Raw genomic sequence first — 19,080 nt, forward strand, 5'->3', positions numbered from 1 at the left:
CTTACTAAAGTTGAACTGTTTACATTCCTACATGGAAAGACAATATTTGTAACTCTTGAAACATTTCAGTATCTGGGTACTGGGTGGGAGTACACACACACACACATGCACACACGCACACATACATAGAGACAGAGTGCACAGAGTGAATTGAAGAGGATGGGATCATATCTTAAAAAAAAAAAATGAAATCAAGCAGTGAGAGAGAAATATTGGGAGGAGAAAGGGAGAAGTTGAATGGGGCAAATTATCTCTCATAAAAGAGGCAAGCAAAAGACTTATTAGTGGAGGGATAAAGAGGGGAGGCAAGAGAAAAACATGAGGTCTACTCTCATCACATTCCACTAAAGGAAAGAATAAAATGCACACTCATTTTGATAGGAAAACCTATCTCATAATACAGCAGAGTGGGGGACAGGGGCACAAGCAGGGTGGGGGGGAGGTTGGAGGGGAGGGCATGGGGAGGAGAATGCAATCCGAGGTCGACACTCATGGGGAGGGAAAGGATCATAAGAGAATAGAAGTAACGGGGGTCAGGATAGGATGGAGGGAAATATAATTAGTCCTATACAACACAACTAGTATGGAAATCATTTGCAAAACTACACAGATTTGGCCTATATTGAATTGCTTGCCTTCCAAAGGGAAGGGGTGGGGAGGGAGGGAGCTAAAGAAGTTGGAACTCAAAGTGTTAGGATCAAAAGTAATGTTCTTACCACTGGGAAATAAGAAATACAGGGTAAGGGGTCAAGAAAGCTATCTGGCCCTACAGGACAAAAGAGAAGTCGGTGACAAGGGCAGGGAGGAAGGATAGAGGAGAGAGCAGATTGGTCACAGGGGCAATTAGAATGCTTGGGTTTGGGGGGGGAGGGGATAAAAGGGGAGAAAATTTGTAACCCAAAATTTTGTGAAAATAAATGTTAAAAGTTAAATAAAAAAAAACCCTAAAAAATTGAACATTTGATAGAGGTGTTTATGTATATGTGACGGGGGAATTTGAGGAGAATAATCTGGAAAAACATTAGAAGTCATATTCTAAGGAGGCCCTAAATGGCCTCCAAAGGGTTTTTATTCACTGACATTTCATGAGCCATCTTAGTGTTTTGAATAGGGGAATAACATAAGTAGTCTTCATAATTTATTTCACTATCCAGACGTCATTAGAAGGTAACATAAATGTGGGGATGTTTGAGCAAATTTTCTAGACATATGTTTGTGTTCTCCAAAGACATATCTGTATAAAAACACAACCAGCTTAAGATATTGAATGGATAGGCTCTTAGCTAAGGCTGGAGTATACCTAACAAGACCCCATCAATTTTCGCATATATACTTGCAAATCTGATCAAGAGAGTATAAAAAGAGAATAGAAGGGGGCCAGGAGAGGGGGGAAATCCTAATATTCCTACCAATTGAGATGATAGCAAAGCAACATGAAGAACAGATAGCAGGTAAATGTCTCAATTTTCTTTTATTTTTTAAGAGTATAGATTCTTTATGAGCAGCTGGGTGCCATAGTAGAAAGAACAATAGGTTTGAAATCAGAAAGACCTGAGTTCAAATCCAGTCTCAAATAGTTACTAGCTGTATGACCCTGCGCAAATCACTTAACCCTGTTTGTCTCAGTTTCCTCATCTGTAAAATGAACTGGAGGAAAAAAAATGACAAACCACTCTACCATCTTTGCCAAGAAAATCCCAAATAGGGTCACAAAGAGTTGACCACGAGTGGAAAAAGAAAAATGATAATAATAGATTCTTCAAAATAGAGGTCATTGAGCTTTATTTAGACCCTGCATTTGATTTGGACTCTGGAGAGGCAGCACTGTGTAGTACATAGGGTGTGGCATTTAGAGTAAGAAGACAAATTCAAATTCTTCCTCAGACACTAACAATGTGACTATAGGAAAGTCAATTGAACTTTATGCACATCAGTTTCCTCATCTGTAAAATGAGGAGGCTCATCCTCAATAGTTTCTAAGATCCCTTCTAACTCTAAATTTATGGTCTTATGATGTTAAAATTCTAGAGTATATTATTAAAGGAATAGTTTGTGCGAATTTATAAAAAGAGATAGTGATCATTCAGTTCCAGCCTAACCTCATCAAAAACAGATCACAATCACACCACAATAAACTCTTTTCATTTTTGACAATAAAATATAGGCTCCTTGAAGTCAGGAACTATTTAATTTTGTCTTTGTACCTACAATATTTAGCAGTGCCTGTAACAGAGTAGATAATTTTAACATATGCCCATTGAATTGAATTAATAAAGTGGCAGATCAAAGGACTAGTATAGACATGATATACTTGGATTTCCCAAAGTTGTTTGGAAAACTCTCTCATGCTGTCTTTAGGAATAAGATAGAGAAATGTGGGTTCAATGACAACATACTTAACTGGGCTCAGAACTGTTTGAATGTGAGAGAAATTATTATTAAATAACAAATTATTGGGGAGATCCCGAATTTTTTTCACTTCCTATATTCTCATTCTCTACTTAGTCAAACCAGCATCTGAAGGACATTGGTCATAATGACATTAGATTAACTTTCTCTTCAATCTTGTTCAGACCTCATCCAAGTGGGGAATCTCATTGTGTTCTACTCAGGCTGGGTGATTATTATTATTATTAGATCCTTGGTCTAGATTGCCCAAGGCTGGGGGTGGTCTGGGAGTATGAGTGATCAAAGTCTAGTCCCTCAGATCCTCATTAGAATAGGTCCACCTCTCATTATAATATTGATTCTTGTCATTAACTGTTCATCATAAGACTTGATTGCCACCTTCAGAGACACCCACTCTTCCAAGGGAACCAGTGACCTCTTTTTCTTAATTGCTTGCAAGCATAACTAATAAAATGAATAATTACCCAGCAACTATGTCTCTCAAGTTTTTTATATGTCACAGATGTCTAGACATAATGAACACTGATAGACTTTAGTTTGGGAGAAGACTGCTAATGGAAGGTCCCAGATATCTTTCCTCAGCCTTGAGGCATTTTAACCAATGACAGGAATCTGGGAGGCATAGCTACTCTATTAGAAACCAAAATGAGTATCTAGAAAGAGCTCAAAATTTAATAAGATGTAATTTACTTCAATATGTCAAGGACCTGAGACTTTGTCAATGTAGGTATCCTTCAACACAGATTACAAATTTTCTGTAATTTAACAAGTGGGTTTGGCAAGTTTCTCTGGCCAAAAAATTTATCATCATATGATCAAACTAGGGATGAGCCTTTCTGAAATTAGTTAGGTTGGCCCTTGGCCAAGTGACATAATTTCAGTATTGCAATTTGGTAGGATTTGCCAGACCTTGTGCAAAACTGGCATATGCTTTAAAAACCAATGACCAACTCCAAACCACAAGGAAGCGTTCAAGTGGAATTTTAGTGGGGAAGATGAAATTTAACAGAAAAAAATGTAAATACATTTAGGTTTAAAAAAATCAGCCATTCAATTATAAGACAGAGGAGAGAATATAAGACAACAGTAATATGAAAAAAAAAAGCTAGGTCAATATTAATCAGTACTGTGACATGGAAGTCAAAAAGAGGCATGATAAAAATATAAAAGAGAAATAGTAATATCCTTATACTTTTTTCTTGACTGTACCAGTTCTGGAGTATTTTGTCGAGTTCAGGGAAGTATAGTTTAGGAAAGATACCGAAACTAGAGCAAATCCATAAGAGGGTAACCCAGATTTGACGAGGATCAAAATCTATGCCATAAGAGATAGGTTGAAAAAATCAGGAATGTTTATCCTAGAGAAGAAGACTCAGGGTGAACCTGATGGGTTTGTTCAAGTATTTGAAGAGCTGCCATGTGGAAGAAAAATTGAATTGTTTGGACTGGCCTCAGAGAGCAGAACTAGGAAAATTTGCAGCAAAGTAGATTTTGCTTCAATAGAAGGACATTTTTGAGAAAAAAATACAAAACTGTCTAAAATAGAAGAGAGTGAATTTCCCATCATTGGAGGCCTTTAAGTGATAGTTTAAAGACCATTTGTTAGAAATATAGTAAAAATGATTTTTATTTAATTAGGCGTTAGGCTATCGATGCCCTCTAAGATCCCTATTCCCTCTGAAATTCTGTGAACCAGTTAAAAGGAGAAAATTACAATATAATATTTTCCTTTTTCCATTATGTGAGATAATTGATTAGATAAATCATTTACCACTGAATTACTGGTTAATGGGTATTGGATAAGCATAACTTTACTCTAATGATATGGGGAGCATATTACTAAGGTTTCATTTTCACTCCCTAAGGGAAGGGCTGGAGAATGTGAGTAGTGTATTATTACTATTATTTTAGCAAATATTGGTAATTTCAGAAGGCTATAATGCTTTTCGAACATAAGCATAAAAAGGTTATGAGTTATAAGCTCTGGCAAATGGTGATACAATGGAAAAAGTATTGGCTTTAGAATGACGTTTTGAATCCTGGATCCGTCAGTTATATGATTTGAGACCTTAGACAAATCATTTAATACCTTTGGGCTCTCATTTCCATATTTGTGAAATGAGCATGATAACATATCATAACATATCACCTGCCTCACAAAGTGGAGAGAAGAAGGCAAAAGGCAAAAGAAAAATGCTAGATCTTATTGTTAGTAGAAGTAAATAGAAGTACAGGCCAGAGTTACACTTTGGTATCTTAAATCAGAAAAACATTATCATGCCCCTGGGGCAACTAGGCCTAGGGTCAGGAAAACTCATCTTCCTTAGTTCAAACCTGGCTTCAGACATTTACTGCTGTGTGTCCCTAGGCGACTCACTTAACCCTGTTATCTTCAGTTTCTTCATCAGTAAAATGAACTGGAAAAGGAAATGGTAAACCACTTCAGAATCTTTTCCAGGAAAACCCCACATGGGGTCACAAAGAGTCAAACATGACTGAAATGACTCAAAAGCAACAACAAAAATCTTACCTTGAATTTTTTGACTAAAGTTAAGAGAGCTTTGTCCTTGTCACTGAATTCCCTCTTGTCTTATTCTGTTGCAAAGGTGTTGTATTTCAAATAGAAAAGAACTGGGTGTGTTTTTGCATCTGTACTAACTCTCCCAACACACACAGTTGCAAGGATTCAGTAAGAGCAGTCTCTTGCAAACCCAGGGCCTCCTTCTGTAAACCCACAAAACAGATAGAATACCTTGAGGCCCTTAATAAAAGGATTTGTTCTGTGAAGTCTGAATTTAGTCAAAGGGCCACACTTGAAGACCTACAGGGCCACATGTGGCCTCAAGGCAATGGGTTCCCCACCCATGGGCTATATGGTTTATTATGACTGAAATACAGAATTTTGATCTTGGGAATTGTGTATCTGGCACCTTTCAGGATCAATACTTCTAAGAAAAAAGGTATTGCCAATGCATAAAGCCCTGGGACTCAACATGCTACATCAATTTCTACCGTGGTGTTGTTTCTTTTAAACTCACACTTGATTAGTATTTGGAATTTGGAGGAAATGCAATCTGTTGGGTTTTCAAAGACTTTTACAAAATTTCATTTTTGTTGGTCAGAGAGATCCAATGACAAGGTAATAAGGAAAACTCTGTAGGATATTTTTATGTTAGTGTCAGAAGTCAGTAAGCTCACTACATAAAAGAACCTAATTTATATAGACTGGTTTTGGTGCAGGAATACTTCAGGAGCGTAATATCCAGTGTACTGACTTTGACATGCCCTTGTGGGATGGAGGAAGGGAAATGTAATGATACAAAACTGAGGAAGTAGGTACAAGAATGTGTAATAAGTAGAAAACCAAGAGAGAAGGAGTAAATTGTTTGCTTGGGAAAAAAAAAAGATCAACTTGTTGGTAGTTTTTCTTGGAAAAATGCGTGGGAGTACACAGGTAGAAGCCGCTTCAGGCTGCCATTCATTGTGAAGAGGAGAGAGAGGAATTTCTAGGAAAAGAACTTTTTTCGGTCCTTCAGTTTAGGCCTGAACACTCAAAGCTCTTTTACAGCTAACCTAGAGGTTCTCTTCTTTTTTGTGAGCCTGTTTTCTCTGTTCTATCCTCAGATGGCAAGTCTCTGATTGTCATAATTGCCATGGACAGTTACTGAGCATACACTCAAAGGCTACCATCAGAATCCTTCACTGCCACCTTTTCCTAACTTAAAAAAAAAAAAAAGAATCTCTTCTCATAAAATGCCTTTTTTCAATCCATTCATCATTCTTGTGACATTTTAAATAAAAATACTAACGGTTTATTACCATAGCTGAATCAGCAATCTCAAATAGGAACATTTTCCTTGGTCAAGATGACCACAGATGAAGCAAGCGTATATAAAATTTGCCCTTCTCTACGTGTCTGTTCCTGAAAAATAGTGAATATGCATGTCACTGATGTGAGCACAGTTTAACATTGCCAGTGAAACCTTGGACACACTCACCTTTTATCAAAACTGACATTTCTACAGGACATTTAGGACAGTGAGGTTCCCATTCTAGTTGAAATAATGGGGGGGAAATGCCTGTAAATTGAGCATTTATCAAGTTCAGGGTTAGACTGTGGCGTATTAACAAATGAAATCATGCTGCTTAACTGACCTCTCATCATGCTGGCTTCTGCTAACGCAGTTGTCCTGATCACATCCCGCTCTGTCTCCGGATGGGTCAAATCAATTTGACAACTACCCGGCAATCTTGAAGCGGCAGTCCCTTGCTGTGAGTGCAGGTTCTTGGCTGTTTCTACATGGAGACTCTGAAATGACACAGGCCAGTGTGATTGATTTCACAAGTAAATTATTAGTCCAAACTGAGTACTTTCCAGAGATATGACAAGGAAGACCATCCATCACATTACAGGTCATTTCTACAACTCTGAAACAGAATCTCCTGCATGTCAAAGTGAGTTACAAATCATATTTCCATCAATAGATTGTGGTAATATAGGTGTGGTGATATGCTGCAATTTAAATGACAAGCATAAAAAACTCACCCTGGGCACAGAAAATCATCCTCCAAGGATACACTTGAACATTGCTATCTTCTTAGCTTTTTGAATGTGCTTCATTTAAAATGAATTTTAACTTGACTATTCACATCTTACAGGTAATTAATTCTGAGTCTCTCATTATTCTCCATGTCATAAACAGCAATATAATTCATGTCTAGTTTTTACTTATTCCGTAAACAAAGTAAATCATACTTTCAGTTCAAAATGATGCACATTTCATCAGCATGACAGAAATTGTCCTAGCTCCTCTACTCAATCTGGAATAGCAAGTCAGGATAAGAAAGGATTATTAAGGCATGCACAGCATTAATGACCATTAAAAATTCATTTCAAATTTGGTGATGACACAGTGTTTGATGTTGTTCTGACATACTGTATGCTTCAAAAGATCCATCAAATAAGAGCAAAATTCAAACCCTTCATCTGAAATTGAACATTCAACCCTTTCCCTCATCACCAAAGCCCAAGTGGATGTCTCCCACTATGTGAAATCTAAGAATATTCATAAGCAACTTCCACACTATACAAAGTAAGTGGTAGTTATCCAGTCAATTTAGTCTATGTAGTCAAGGAAACTAGGTCACTTAGGATAAAATATAAACCCTGAGGCCCAGATAATCTATATTGACTGTACGCATTAATCAAAATGAACTGGCTAACTGCTAACTCTCTTTCATATTTTGTGCTATAGATCTGGACTGCCTTAAATTTCTCACAAGTCATTTCATAAAAAATAATGATAATCTTACATTCAGTCATCTCAAGATGATGAGTCCAACACTCTCAAAAGTATTATTAAAAGTATGTTATTAACAATAACAATGAGTAAAATCCTAATAATGCTACAAAAAGTTGCTACAGTACAAAATAAAATCCAGCCCTGATCTTTTGCTAAGCTACATTCCAGTCTAAGAAGGACATGGCTGGAGAACTCCCAGACAAGTTGAACAAGTATGGCGAAGGGTGTTGAGCCCATGTGACATGAACATTCACTCAAAAAACTGAGGATATTTAACTTGGAGAAGAAAAAACTTAGAGTCATGATAGCCATCCTGAAATATTTGAAGAGCTGTCATATAGAAGAAGGATTAGATTGATTTTTGCATGGCTCCAGAGAGCAGAAATAGAAAAAATAAGAGGAAGGTGAAAAAAAAACTTAGACTTGATGTCAAGACAAACTTCCTAATGAGCAGGGCTGTCTCAAAGTGAAATGGGTGAACTGGGGAAGTGGAGGTCTCTGCCTTATTATAGAACTTCAAGTACAGTCTGGTTGACTCTTTATTGAATCTCTTATAGTGAGGATTCTTTTAGGGATGCAGGTTGAATTAGATGGGCAACTCTAAAATCTGTGATGATGACCACCCAGTCATGGCAGAGTTAAGTTTAAGATGGGTTATTGTGAGAGCCCTGAAAGTAATAGGGTCCCTGACATTTACACAGGAATATATAAGGGAAAGGAAATGGTCTCAAGAGTATCAGCTCAGACACCCAGTGAAGCTGAGTTCAAGGTAGCTTTCCATTTGTGGGTTACATTCTAGGACATTCAACCCACTTTCCAATATGACTATAGACATACTAGATGTTGTCAAGAGGACACATGAGACAGATCTCATTAGGGACCTTAACCAAAAAGGCAACATAAGAGCAGAGCTCAAAGATAATTTGGAACAGGAAGGTACCTGTGGGTCTAGGACACTGTAATCTTGCTGGCCCTGAACTGAAGCTCTTGCCTTATTTCTTCTTTCTTTCCCTCTGCAGTCATAAAAGACAGGATTATGGAAGCTGGAACATGACTCAAACACCAGCAAACCCACTGCTTATGTATGCAGGCTAATGGTGGCCCCCAACAAAATGGAAATACCAATGTGTTTCCCAAACCCAAGCCTGCACCCATTCTATCTTACTTCTTACTATTTGGCTAGACTGCCAGCCTTATTAGGCTACTACAGAGAAACATTTGCTCCTTTCCCAGGCCTTGTGGCTATGCACATCCCATTGGAAGGGGAAGGGTGGGTCACCTAAAGCATCAGTGATAGGAACACCAGAGCATGCACAAACAAATCCACCACGTGTTCCAACTCCACCCCCTTTGCTTCCCTGCAAATAGGTTCATTCCTCATTCGTGTTGTTATTGTTGCTTCCTTCCAGTGGCTCTCTTTTTAATTGGGAAATCATGCCTATTACGCTCTGAGAGGTTAATTTGTGGCCAAAGGGGAGGAAAATTCATCTTCTTTTGAATTATGCAAATCAAAACCACAACGGAATAAAATACACACCACATTTATGGTCAGATTAGCTCTCAGTGAAATTAGTTTTGAATTAGAAAACATGTGAAGTGGAATCTCATTTGAAGAGGGTCCAGCAGTGTAAAGTCTGCTGCAGAGGGCGGATGAGAACCATGGTATAATATAATAGGGCAGAGCCTAGGACAAATATTCTAAATTCATTGCTGAAAAACTGTGATTATAGTTCTCCCAACCATCCAGCACTAAAATAAAACCTTTTCAGATGAAAGTATAAATGAAAAAAATTTGCAGCCTAACTTATTTGATACAGGAGCCTCTGTAAGTTTTTTTTTTCTTTCTATCTCCCTACTTGTCATATATGAAGTAATATTATGTCTGGTTTTAGAGTTAGAGGAGAGGACCTAAGTTCAAGTCCTACTTCTGACTGACTGACTCTGATATCTTGGAACAGTCACGTAAGCTCTGAGCATCAGTTTCTCTATAAGAAGGCAACATCAGAGGCAACAAATGAAAAGCAATTTGGAAATTCTAGAGTGTTCAATATATTTCAATTAAGAATTTGTCTGTTATTGAGAGCTAATCAGTACTTGATTCAAAGGTGCCCGTGAATTGAAAATACTTACTCCCACTAAACTTACATAAAGTCAGAGCCCGTTCTAGGGGGAAAAAAATTAATTTAACCACAATTTGCCTTTGCTGTAATGCTCTTATGTGTCCAACCTTCTCTACCTGCCAGCCCACCAATGCTCTGCTCTCTTGTCTTGCCATTTAATAATTATCTGACCCATGTTTGATTCCTTCTGAGCTAGGTGACTGGTTACAAAAGACTGAAGTCAATCCAATTGAACTCTAATACTGATCAATGTTAACATTTAACTAACATGTATTTTTTTCTACTTCATCCCTAAATACCTTACTCTCCTAAAAATGAAATTTCTTCAACAAAACTCTAAGAAACAATGAAAAAAGGAAGAATTTCAGGTCCTATGTTAGACCAATAGGAGAGAAATTGGGAACTGTGAGGAAATTTGGGAAACCTTCAAGTCACTTCATTGATCCTGCAACAACTGACTTCTGGAGACAATGACAAATGGAGATATAGAACACTCTTTCATTCACAACCTCCTTGATGCACATCATCTCATTTATTTCTCAAAATAAATATATAATAGGCCAATAAGAGTTTTTTAACCCCATTTTGTGGATGAGGAAACTGAACCTGAAAGAAATAAATTGATTTACCCAAAGTCCATAGCTTTTTAGTGATAGATAGTGATATAAAGAAGTGACTTTCCTTCCCTCAAGGCACAGATTTCTGCTAGGGAAAAAGTGGATTACTATGAGTTAACTCCAGGTCTTGACTCTTTTCACTTTACTATGCACTCTTTAGCAAACTGTGAGAAATGGAAACCAAATTAAAAGTAAGTAAAGGGAGAAAGAAGAAAGAAGAAGATAGAATAAAGCACCAGGAGAAATAAGTGATGATGGGAAGATCCATCACAGATCTGCCTTTCTAAATGGTACTAATAGAATTCACTTCCTTGGCAGCAAGGTGGGATGTTGGATAGGACACTGGGTCTAGAGTCAGGAAGACCTGAGGTCAAATCTAACCTCAGATGTTTATCAACTAGGTGACCATAGGTGAGTCACTTAAACTCTATTTGCCTCAGTTTCCTCAACTGTAAAACTGAAATGATAATAATAGTACCTACCTCCCAGGATTGTTATAAGAATCAAATGACATAATATTTGTAAACACTTTGCACAGTCCCTGGCACATATGTAGCACTATGTAGACAGTATTGTTGGTGTTACTGAACACTGTTTGCCAATAAATGATGTATCCACCATGCATATCCAGTGATATACATCTAGTTTATTTAATACTAACTTTTACCAAAATGTCATTACTGTATATGTATGTGTGCTGCATATACAAAATGTGTCATCATTCTATTCTGACTGTCCAGGAGATAATGGTCATTGTGCTTGCTCTGTACCCGTGCTGTACAATCTTGGACAATTCATTTTAAATATTTTGACCTTAATAACTTTATCTGTAAAATGGAAAGTATAAGAGATTCTTTCTTTTAACTTTCTATAAATCTTTACTTTTAGTATGTTGTAAGTATTCTTCTGTTTAAACTTCTGTTCCTCCCCCTTTTTTTGTCAAACTGGGTTGTCTTTGCCAATAAAAACTGTTTCCATTGCTTATATGTTTAGAGTTTCAATAGTAGTAGTTGTAGTACAGTGGAAAATATAATAGTACTGGATTCCAAAGACCCAGATTCATACTTACTTGTAATGGAACTGGATCCATCCTTACCACCTTTGTGACCCCTCTGGGCCTTAGTTTCCCTGTCTATAAAATTAAACAATTGGGCTCAACAGTCTCTAAGAGCCTTTCTGGATAGATGACCCCCAAAAGAAATAACCTTCCTTTCTAGATAGGAATTATAGGATCATAGATCAAGAGCTAGAGGGACCCAAGTTGGAAGCCCTGGAGTCTAGCTCCCACATTTTATAGAAGAGAAAAATGAGGTCCAGAGAGGTTAAATGACTCACCCCAAATCCACAAATATGTTGGTAAATATTTAATAACTAGATGTCCAAAACAAAAATCTATGCATGGCACAATTTTCAGTTTAATCAGAATTATTAACAGTTTTTTCATCATTTTCTTACTTCTAGAAATCAACAGAACAATAAATCAAACTCTGATTTGTATCATTTAACTATTTTCAAAAGGTAAAAATCAGAAATCAATTCAAGTGGGCTCCAACACTCCCCTGCAGCAAAATCACACAGGTAGCAAGCATCAGAGACAGGTTGTAAACCCAGAACTTATTTCAGAGCCTGTATGATCCACTGGGCCTCCTAGAGCAAAAACTGTATATGTGTGTATTTTAATGGTACTTTGAAAGATAATGGATTTTTTATTTACATTTGATGTCATAAAAATAGTCTTAAAAGCTTGTTGTATGTATACACTGAGTGAATTTTAAACATTTCCATTTTCATTTTGTACTTATAAGTTAATGCTAATCTAATCCTAATATCTTTCCAGGTGTTGAATGGAAATGGAATTTTTAGACACATAAAGGAATGAAAAAATGAAAATGAAGATAAATCATAAAATGAGGGAGCAAATACTTCAAAATTGATAGCTCCCTACTGCCTGCAGTATGAAGTCTAATATTCTGAATCTGGTCTAACTCCAAATATACTTTTAGTTTTATTTCCTATTCAAGTGTTAAGCTCCAACCCAAACTGCATAATTCATAATTCTCTAAAAACGCCATGACCTCCTTTACCATTCTAACTTTACTCATGTTACTGCCTCTATGCGGAATGTACTTCTTCCTCTTCTTGCAGGCCTGAGAAAATACAACCTTCTCTATGTGGATTTCCATAACATACAAGAAATAAACTCCTTCACAGTATGCTATACTTCTGCAGACTATATTTTATATCTAATTTTGCATTATTGTCTCTTGTCTTCTCTCTTCTGCTAGGTTCCTTAAGGAACAGGGAAGAAATCTTTTTCATATTTATATTTCTAGTACTCAGCATGTTGACTTCCATAGAGTAGATGTGTAGTAAATGTTGGTCAAATTGAAAAGTTCTTCCTCATGCACATCACTCGCCCTCCTTTACTACCCATCTCTTTCAGCTAGATGGCAGACTGGAAAGGAAACTGAGCCTGGAGTCATGAAGACTTGAGTTCAAATCTGACCTTAGACATACACTGTGTGACCCAAAGCAAGTCACTTAACCCCTGTTTGTCTCAGTTTCCTCATCTGTAAAGGGGGGATAATAATAGCACCTACCTCCCAGCAATGTTATAATTCTCAAATGAGATAATAATTATAAAGTGCCCATCATAGTGCCTGACACATGGTAAGCACTATATAATTTGTTATTAATTGTCATCATCTAATGTTTTTTCCTTTCTCCAGTACCCTGGCTGTTCACATTCATTTTTATGAGTAATCCACAGTAGGAAAAACTGAGATGATGTATACAGGACCAATCCACTGAGGACAGAAGTAGGGTGTGTGTGTTTGTGGGGGGGGGATTTGGGAGAGAACAGATTCAGCTAAAAAGAGCAGCAATTTGTGACACAGCCTCCTTGAAAGGAAATCGATAAGAAAGAAAAAGTGAATTAGAAGAGATTCTCAACACTGAAGTTGTTAAAGCTAAGGGACAGCAGAAACCAGTAAATATACCATCCAATTTAAAGCACTTCATCCCTTTCCAATATGTTCACCATATAATGTTTACTATAGTTATCTATACTTATGTCTAGCACTATTAGACTACAAGCTTCATGAAGTCAGGAGTAAAAGCTTATCTAAATTTTATATCCTCTGCTTTTAGCCCACTCTTTACCTCTGCACACTCTTTTATTCAGTTGTGCTTTCAGTCATGTCTAACTCTTCATGACCCCATTTGGAGTTTTCTTGGCAAAGATGTTGGAGTGGTTTGTCATTTCTTTCTCTGACTCATTTTACAGATAAGGAACCTGAGGCAAGCAGGGTTAAATGATTTGACCAAGGGCACACAGATAATAAGTGTCTGAAGTTAGATTTGAATTCATGAAGTTGAGGCCCTAGCACCTTGGAGGATATGCCAGTGAATAGAATGTTCTCATGGGACCAAGTTATAAGGTGTATGTATGTGTGTGTATGTGTAGTGATGTCTAGTGATTGCCTATATGTGTAGTCCCAAAGAGCATGCTATCTAAATTTCAGTGATGCTCCTCAGTTTGGCTTCAAGGTGGTGAACCTTTCAGCCAGAACTACTCACCAAGTCCATCTACTAAGATATTAAGAAGTTCTGGTTTGCTGTCAAACTGTCAAACTTGCTGTACAGGAGTACAGACAAGATTATGTACACAAGCTGTCTTTAAACGTTTCAAAATAGCTGAAAGTCTCCTTTAAAAGTAGCTGAAAGGTGCTATATATTATTGTTTCTACAAATTTCAAGCTTTCCTTAAAATGCATTGATGAAAAACGATGTATTTTCATTAAGCTCTCTACTACCTTCATGCAAAACATCTCCAAGGATTAAAGTCTCTTAACTACTTAAGTAACATTATACTTCCCTTTGTACTACTGCCTCACTCCCCACCCCTCAGAGCCACACACACACACACACACATGCATGACTATCTAGATGAAATTTACACAAGCACACAGGAGACATGTGGCAATTAATGCACACAAATGGGAATGAGACTATTTGGACACAACATCAGCAGCCTCTGCTGCTGTAGGGGCAATGCAGGTGGGTACCATTCAGCCAACTATTGTTAGGAATAGATTTTCAAAGTAGTCTGCAAAGGAGGTCTATCCCCTTGATTACTAGACCTCAGAAAATTTTGATAGAGGTGGGGATGGAAGAAGGACCTTCTGTCAAACCTGTTTGAATTACATTTGATTTTCTGGGAAAAAAACATTAGCTGGTGCTACCTCTAATAACTTAAATGCTTCTCTAACATTCTCTCTGGCTCTGAGGGGAACAATGCCTTTCAGTGAAAAAGGAACTCTATTTCCAGAAGATGTTCTAAGGTTCTAAGGCACTGTTTTTATTTAAAACACCTTATATATTACATGATATACTTAAAGCCAAGGAGACAAGTCTTTCTCAATAGCACCGGGATGCAAATATCTGCTGTGCAGTTTGTGAGACTGAGATATTCAAGAATAATACATCATAGCCACAGGCCTTACAGATCAGTATGACTGGGTACCAACCAGAGCAGTGTGTTGATAATAGTTCCTTAATAAGTTTTTCCCAGATGAATAAACATGATTTTCCCTTAATACTGATATTAATCTCACTAATCACTCCTTTTATCTGTCTTTACTTATGTATGTTGAATAATAGTAATAGCTAGCATATATATAAGAAATGCTTTAAAATTTGCAAAGAATTTTACAAATACTATCTCAATTGATCCTCACAACAGTCAGGTAAAGTAAATGCCATTATTATCCCCTTTTTGCAGATAAGAAATATTGAGGCAGACAGAAGTGAAGTGATTTTTGCCCCAGGTCACAGAGTTAATCAGTGTCTGAAGCAGGTTTCATACTGAGTGTTCCTGAATCCAAGTCTAGCACCTGATTCATTCCACTATCTAGCTGAATCGCTCAAAAAAAATGGCTTTTTTGTGAGTATGGCTGGTAAGACAACTTGGGACGGATGTGAAAGGGGGTGGAAAAAGAGGGTCCAATGACTTCACTGTTATGCATAGACTCAACACTAAGTGGTACACAGAGTCAAGAGTCAATAATTATTTGTTAATAATTTTTTTTCCTATTTTCCAGGCACTGTTCAGGGAAATATGAATAGGAGAGGTGAGGTTGAATGAATATGAAAAAAGAAAGGCAATCTCTGTCCTCAAAGGGCTTATAATCTAACAAAGGAAGACAACATACAAAAGGAAGTTCCAAAGGATCAAGGGAGGTGTGGAGGTATTGGACTGTTGTCAGCAGAGTAGTGACTTGACTTGCAAATAAATTGGTTTTAAGCGAGTACAAAGTCAGCAGTCTCACTCTCTCCCCCAGAGTCAAGGAAGTCCAGTGGCAAGACATGGGTCAAGAGGACTATCCATTGCCCTGGATATAGTAGAGGAACTTTGCTTTTTTGAGCTAAGGTCCTTTCTCAAGTCTCTGTTTGACAGAGAAGACAGAGATAGTCCAGAGTAGTGCAATCAGGTGAGAAATGAGATGTTCTGAGCCAAATTCCATCCTTAAACAGAAGTTTCAGAGTTCACGGCTCCCTCTTTCATTCAAAGGACCAGATAATAGAAATGAGGGAGTGTACCAAAACTGATGTGATCTTGCAAGATGATGAGGTTTCCCCCCAAATTAGCCTATTCTAGGAAGATCTGAGTTAAAATCTGGCTGTGTGACTCTGGGCAGTTCACTTAATTTTGTTTGCCTCAGTTTCCTCATTTCAGACATCTTAAACTCAATATATCCAAAACAGAACTCATTATCTTTTCCCTTAAACCCATCCTCATCCTACCTTCCCTATTACAGTAAAGGGTAAATCATTCTCCCCCTTCCTCAGGTACTCATCTTGAAATGCTCACTCTCTCACTCTTCATAACCAAACTGTTGCTAAAGACCTGACATTTTGACCATAGCAACATCTCTCAGATATGCGCCCCCCCCCCCTTTCTCTCCTTGGACATTGCCAAAGACCTTCATCACTTCCTGCCTTGATTATTGCAATAGCCTGCTTTTACAGCTGGTGGATCTGCTTTCCTAAAGTCCCTCCCAACTCCAATCCATTCTCTATGCAGTGACTAAAGTGATTTTTCTAAAATGCAAGTCTGATCATGTCACTCTCCTAAATCAATAAATTCCAGTGGTTTCCTATTTAATGCCTCCAGGAGCAAATACAAAATGCTCTGTTAACTATTCAAAACTCCTTCTACCTTTCTAATATTCTTACACCTTGATCCAATATGAAGAATCTGTTTATTTTGATCCAGTGGCATTAGTCTTATGGCTGTTTCATGAACAAGACACCCTCTCTTGGCTCTACTCATTTTCTCTGGCTGTCCACCTTTCCTGGAATGCTCTCCCTACTTCATTCCTATGACTGACCTCCCTGACTTTCTCTAAGTCCCAATTAAAATCCCTCCTTCTACAGGAAACCTTCCTTAACCTCCTTTGTTGCAGTGCCTTCCCTCTATTATTTTCTATTTAGTCGGTATTTAGCTGACTTTGTATATTACTTGTTTTTATGTTTTCTCCTCCTTTAAATTGGAAGCTCTTTAAGGGCAGGGACTATCTTTTGTCTCTTTGTGTATTCCCAAAGGTTAACATAATACCTGGCATGTAGTAGGTGTTTAATAAATGTTTATTGATTGATTTGACTGATATATTCTGATTTGAAGAATTTCAGTGATTCCTGCTTACTATCTACTTGGATAAATGAATTTACATGCTATTCGCTGTTTGTGATGGCATTTTTTATAACTAGCATTTGTGGAAAGGGACCAAGTTTGTAGGTTAAAGCTTCGGGTGTTCTTCCTGTTTAAGAGCCAGAGATCAGAGAAGCTAGCAGCTTTGAATCTAAAAATATCATACAAGCAGACCAACAATATTTAAGGAGGAATATAAGATACAAACCTAATCCAAAACTCCTGTCTCTCAGAGAAATCAGAATAGCCACCCTCATGGCCTCTTCTCCTGTTTCGTACTTGCTATATGCCAAGCACTGTTCTAAGTGCTAGGGATACCAATAGAAGCGAAAGCAATAGTCCCTACCCCACTGGAGTTTAAATTTTAGTGAAGTAAAACAGCCCACAAAAGGGAGTGGAGAAGGAAGGATTGGGAGTGACAGAGGTACCTGTCATAGGCACATAATTATAAAGTTCAAAAGCCAGGAACAGGCCCAGGAAATGGATGAGGATTTGCCTGGGCCAGGGGTGGGGAACTTGGGGACTCGAGGTCACATGTGGCCTTCTCAATCCAAGGGCCACACTTGAAGACCTAGAGAGCCACATGTGGCCTCAAAGCTGCAGGTTCCCCAGCCCTGGACCTTTCCACAAAACAGAGACTCTGGAAAGAACTAAATAGTGGGAGAAGAGGACCAGCCTTATAGAACAATGTTCCAAGTTCAGAAAACTACAAGGCAGTTGGATGTTCCAGCCTGAGAAGACTCCAGGCTCAGAGGGAAGATCTAAAATAAGATAGCAGGGCTTGGAAATTCAGGAACCAGGAATATAACCAGAAGGGAAAAAGGGTAGGCAAAATTCCAGAAATATGTATCCAAGCTTCCCCTCAAGTCCCAGTCTATGGCTTTAGATATCCCATGTGAATTTATACGTTATAATCATGATTTCATGTTAGTCTCCCAGCAATTTTGTGATGTAGGTCCTACATTTATTATTTTTCCCATTTTATGTACGAAAAACGTAGAGTTCAGAGAAGTTAAGTCAAAGCTAGAAAGTGTCAGTAGTCAGATTTGGACCCAGGCATCCTTGACTCTAAGTCAGATATTTTTACCCACCTAATCACATGACCTTGGAACAATCACCAATATTATTTCTTACTCTGACGTTCAACAATTCTTATTTTTATTTTTAAATTTCTCATATACTATTGCCTTTAAAAAATCGTGACATTTTATGTTTCAATAACATACACTATTGCGCAGGGGGAAAAAAATCTCAAATAAAAAATAATAAAAAGATAAAGTACACCTTATTAATATATCTTATTTTTCTCTAATTTGAGGAAAACTGCTTTAGCTCATCCTCCATAGGGCTATACTTTTGACTAAAGAAAGCTCATTGATAGGAGAGAAGGAGGGGTTCTGAGGCTAACAGTGACTCGGAAATTCTTAGGCACAGACCTGAGATAAGAGAAAGAACTTTTGAAAAGTTAACAGCTCCATACAAATGTCAGATGTTACTCTGATTATCTGGGAGCTGGAACACAGCTGACAGAACCCACAATTGACAAAGCACAATACTCATTCTGACACATGAAACTGAAGTTCCCAGAGATTAAGAGTTTGCTAAACTCTCTGCCAGTAGTAAGTTCAGTATTAGATTAATTAGTTTTCAGGTCTATATTCAAACCACTGGAATTTTTTGCTCAATATTCATTATCTTGACCCCTACAAACCCATTCCCATCATGGTCTGAAGCAGTGGGAAAAGAGATTCTATTTCCCTTCTCCTAACTACCATTCTTATCCAAGGATCTGGGAACTACAGCAGTAGATAAAACCAAATACCATGAATGAACAAATGAAAGGATTCATAAAGAACGGTGTGTGCCAAAACAGAAGGTCTTTGCAACTTTTTTTTTCAGTAGGGGAAAGTGAAGGTGGG

At 37.6% G+C, this 19,080-nt stretch overlaps 1 protein-coding gene across 1 annotated transcript in view; it reads right to left on the reverse strand.

Annotated features, from left to right (window-relative positions):
- THEMIS (thymocyte selection associated) overlaps positions 1 to 19,080 on the reverse strand; it is a 233,251-nt gene that overhangs the window by 25,107 nt on the left and 189,064 nt on the right. The window contains exon 5 of the mRNA XM_072643293.1: positions 6,565 to 6,718. Within this exon, the coding sequence (XP_072499394.1) occupies positions 6,565 to 6,718 (154 nt within the window). The remainder of the gene's footprint in view (positions 1 to 6,564; positions 6,719 to 19,080) is intronic.

Source organism: Notamacropus eugenii, chromosome 2, assembly GCF_028372415.1.
Source record: "Notamacropus eugenii isolate mMacEug1 chromosome 2, mMacEug1.pri_v2, whole genome shotgun sequence".
Classification (NCBI taxonomy): Eukaryota; Metazoa; Chordata; class Mammalia; order Diprotodontia; family Macropodidae; genus Notamacropus; species Notamacropus eugenii.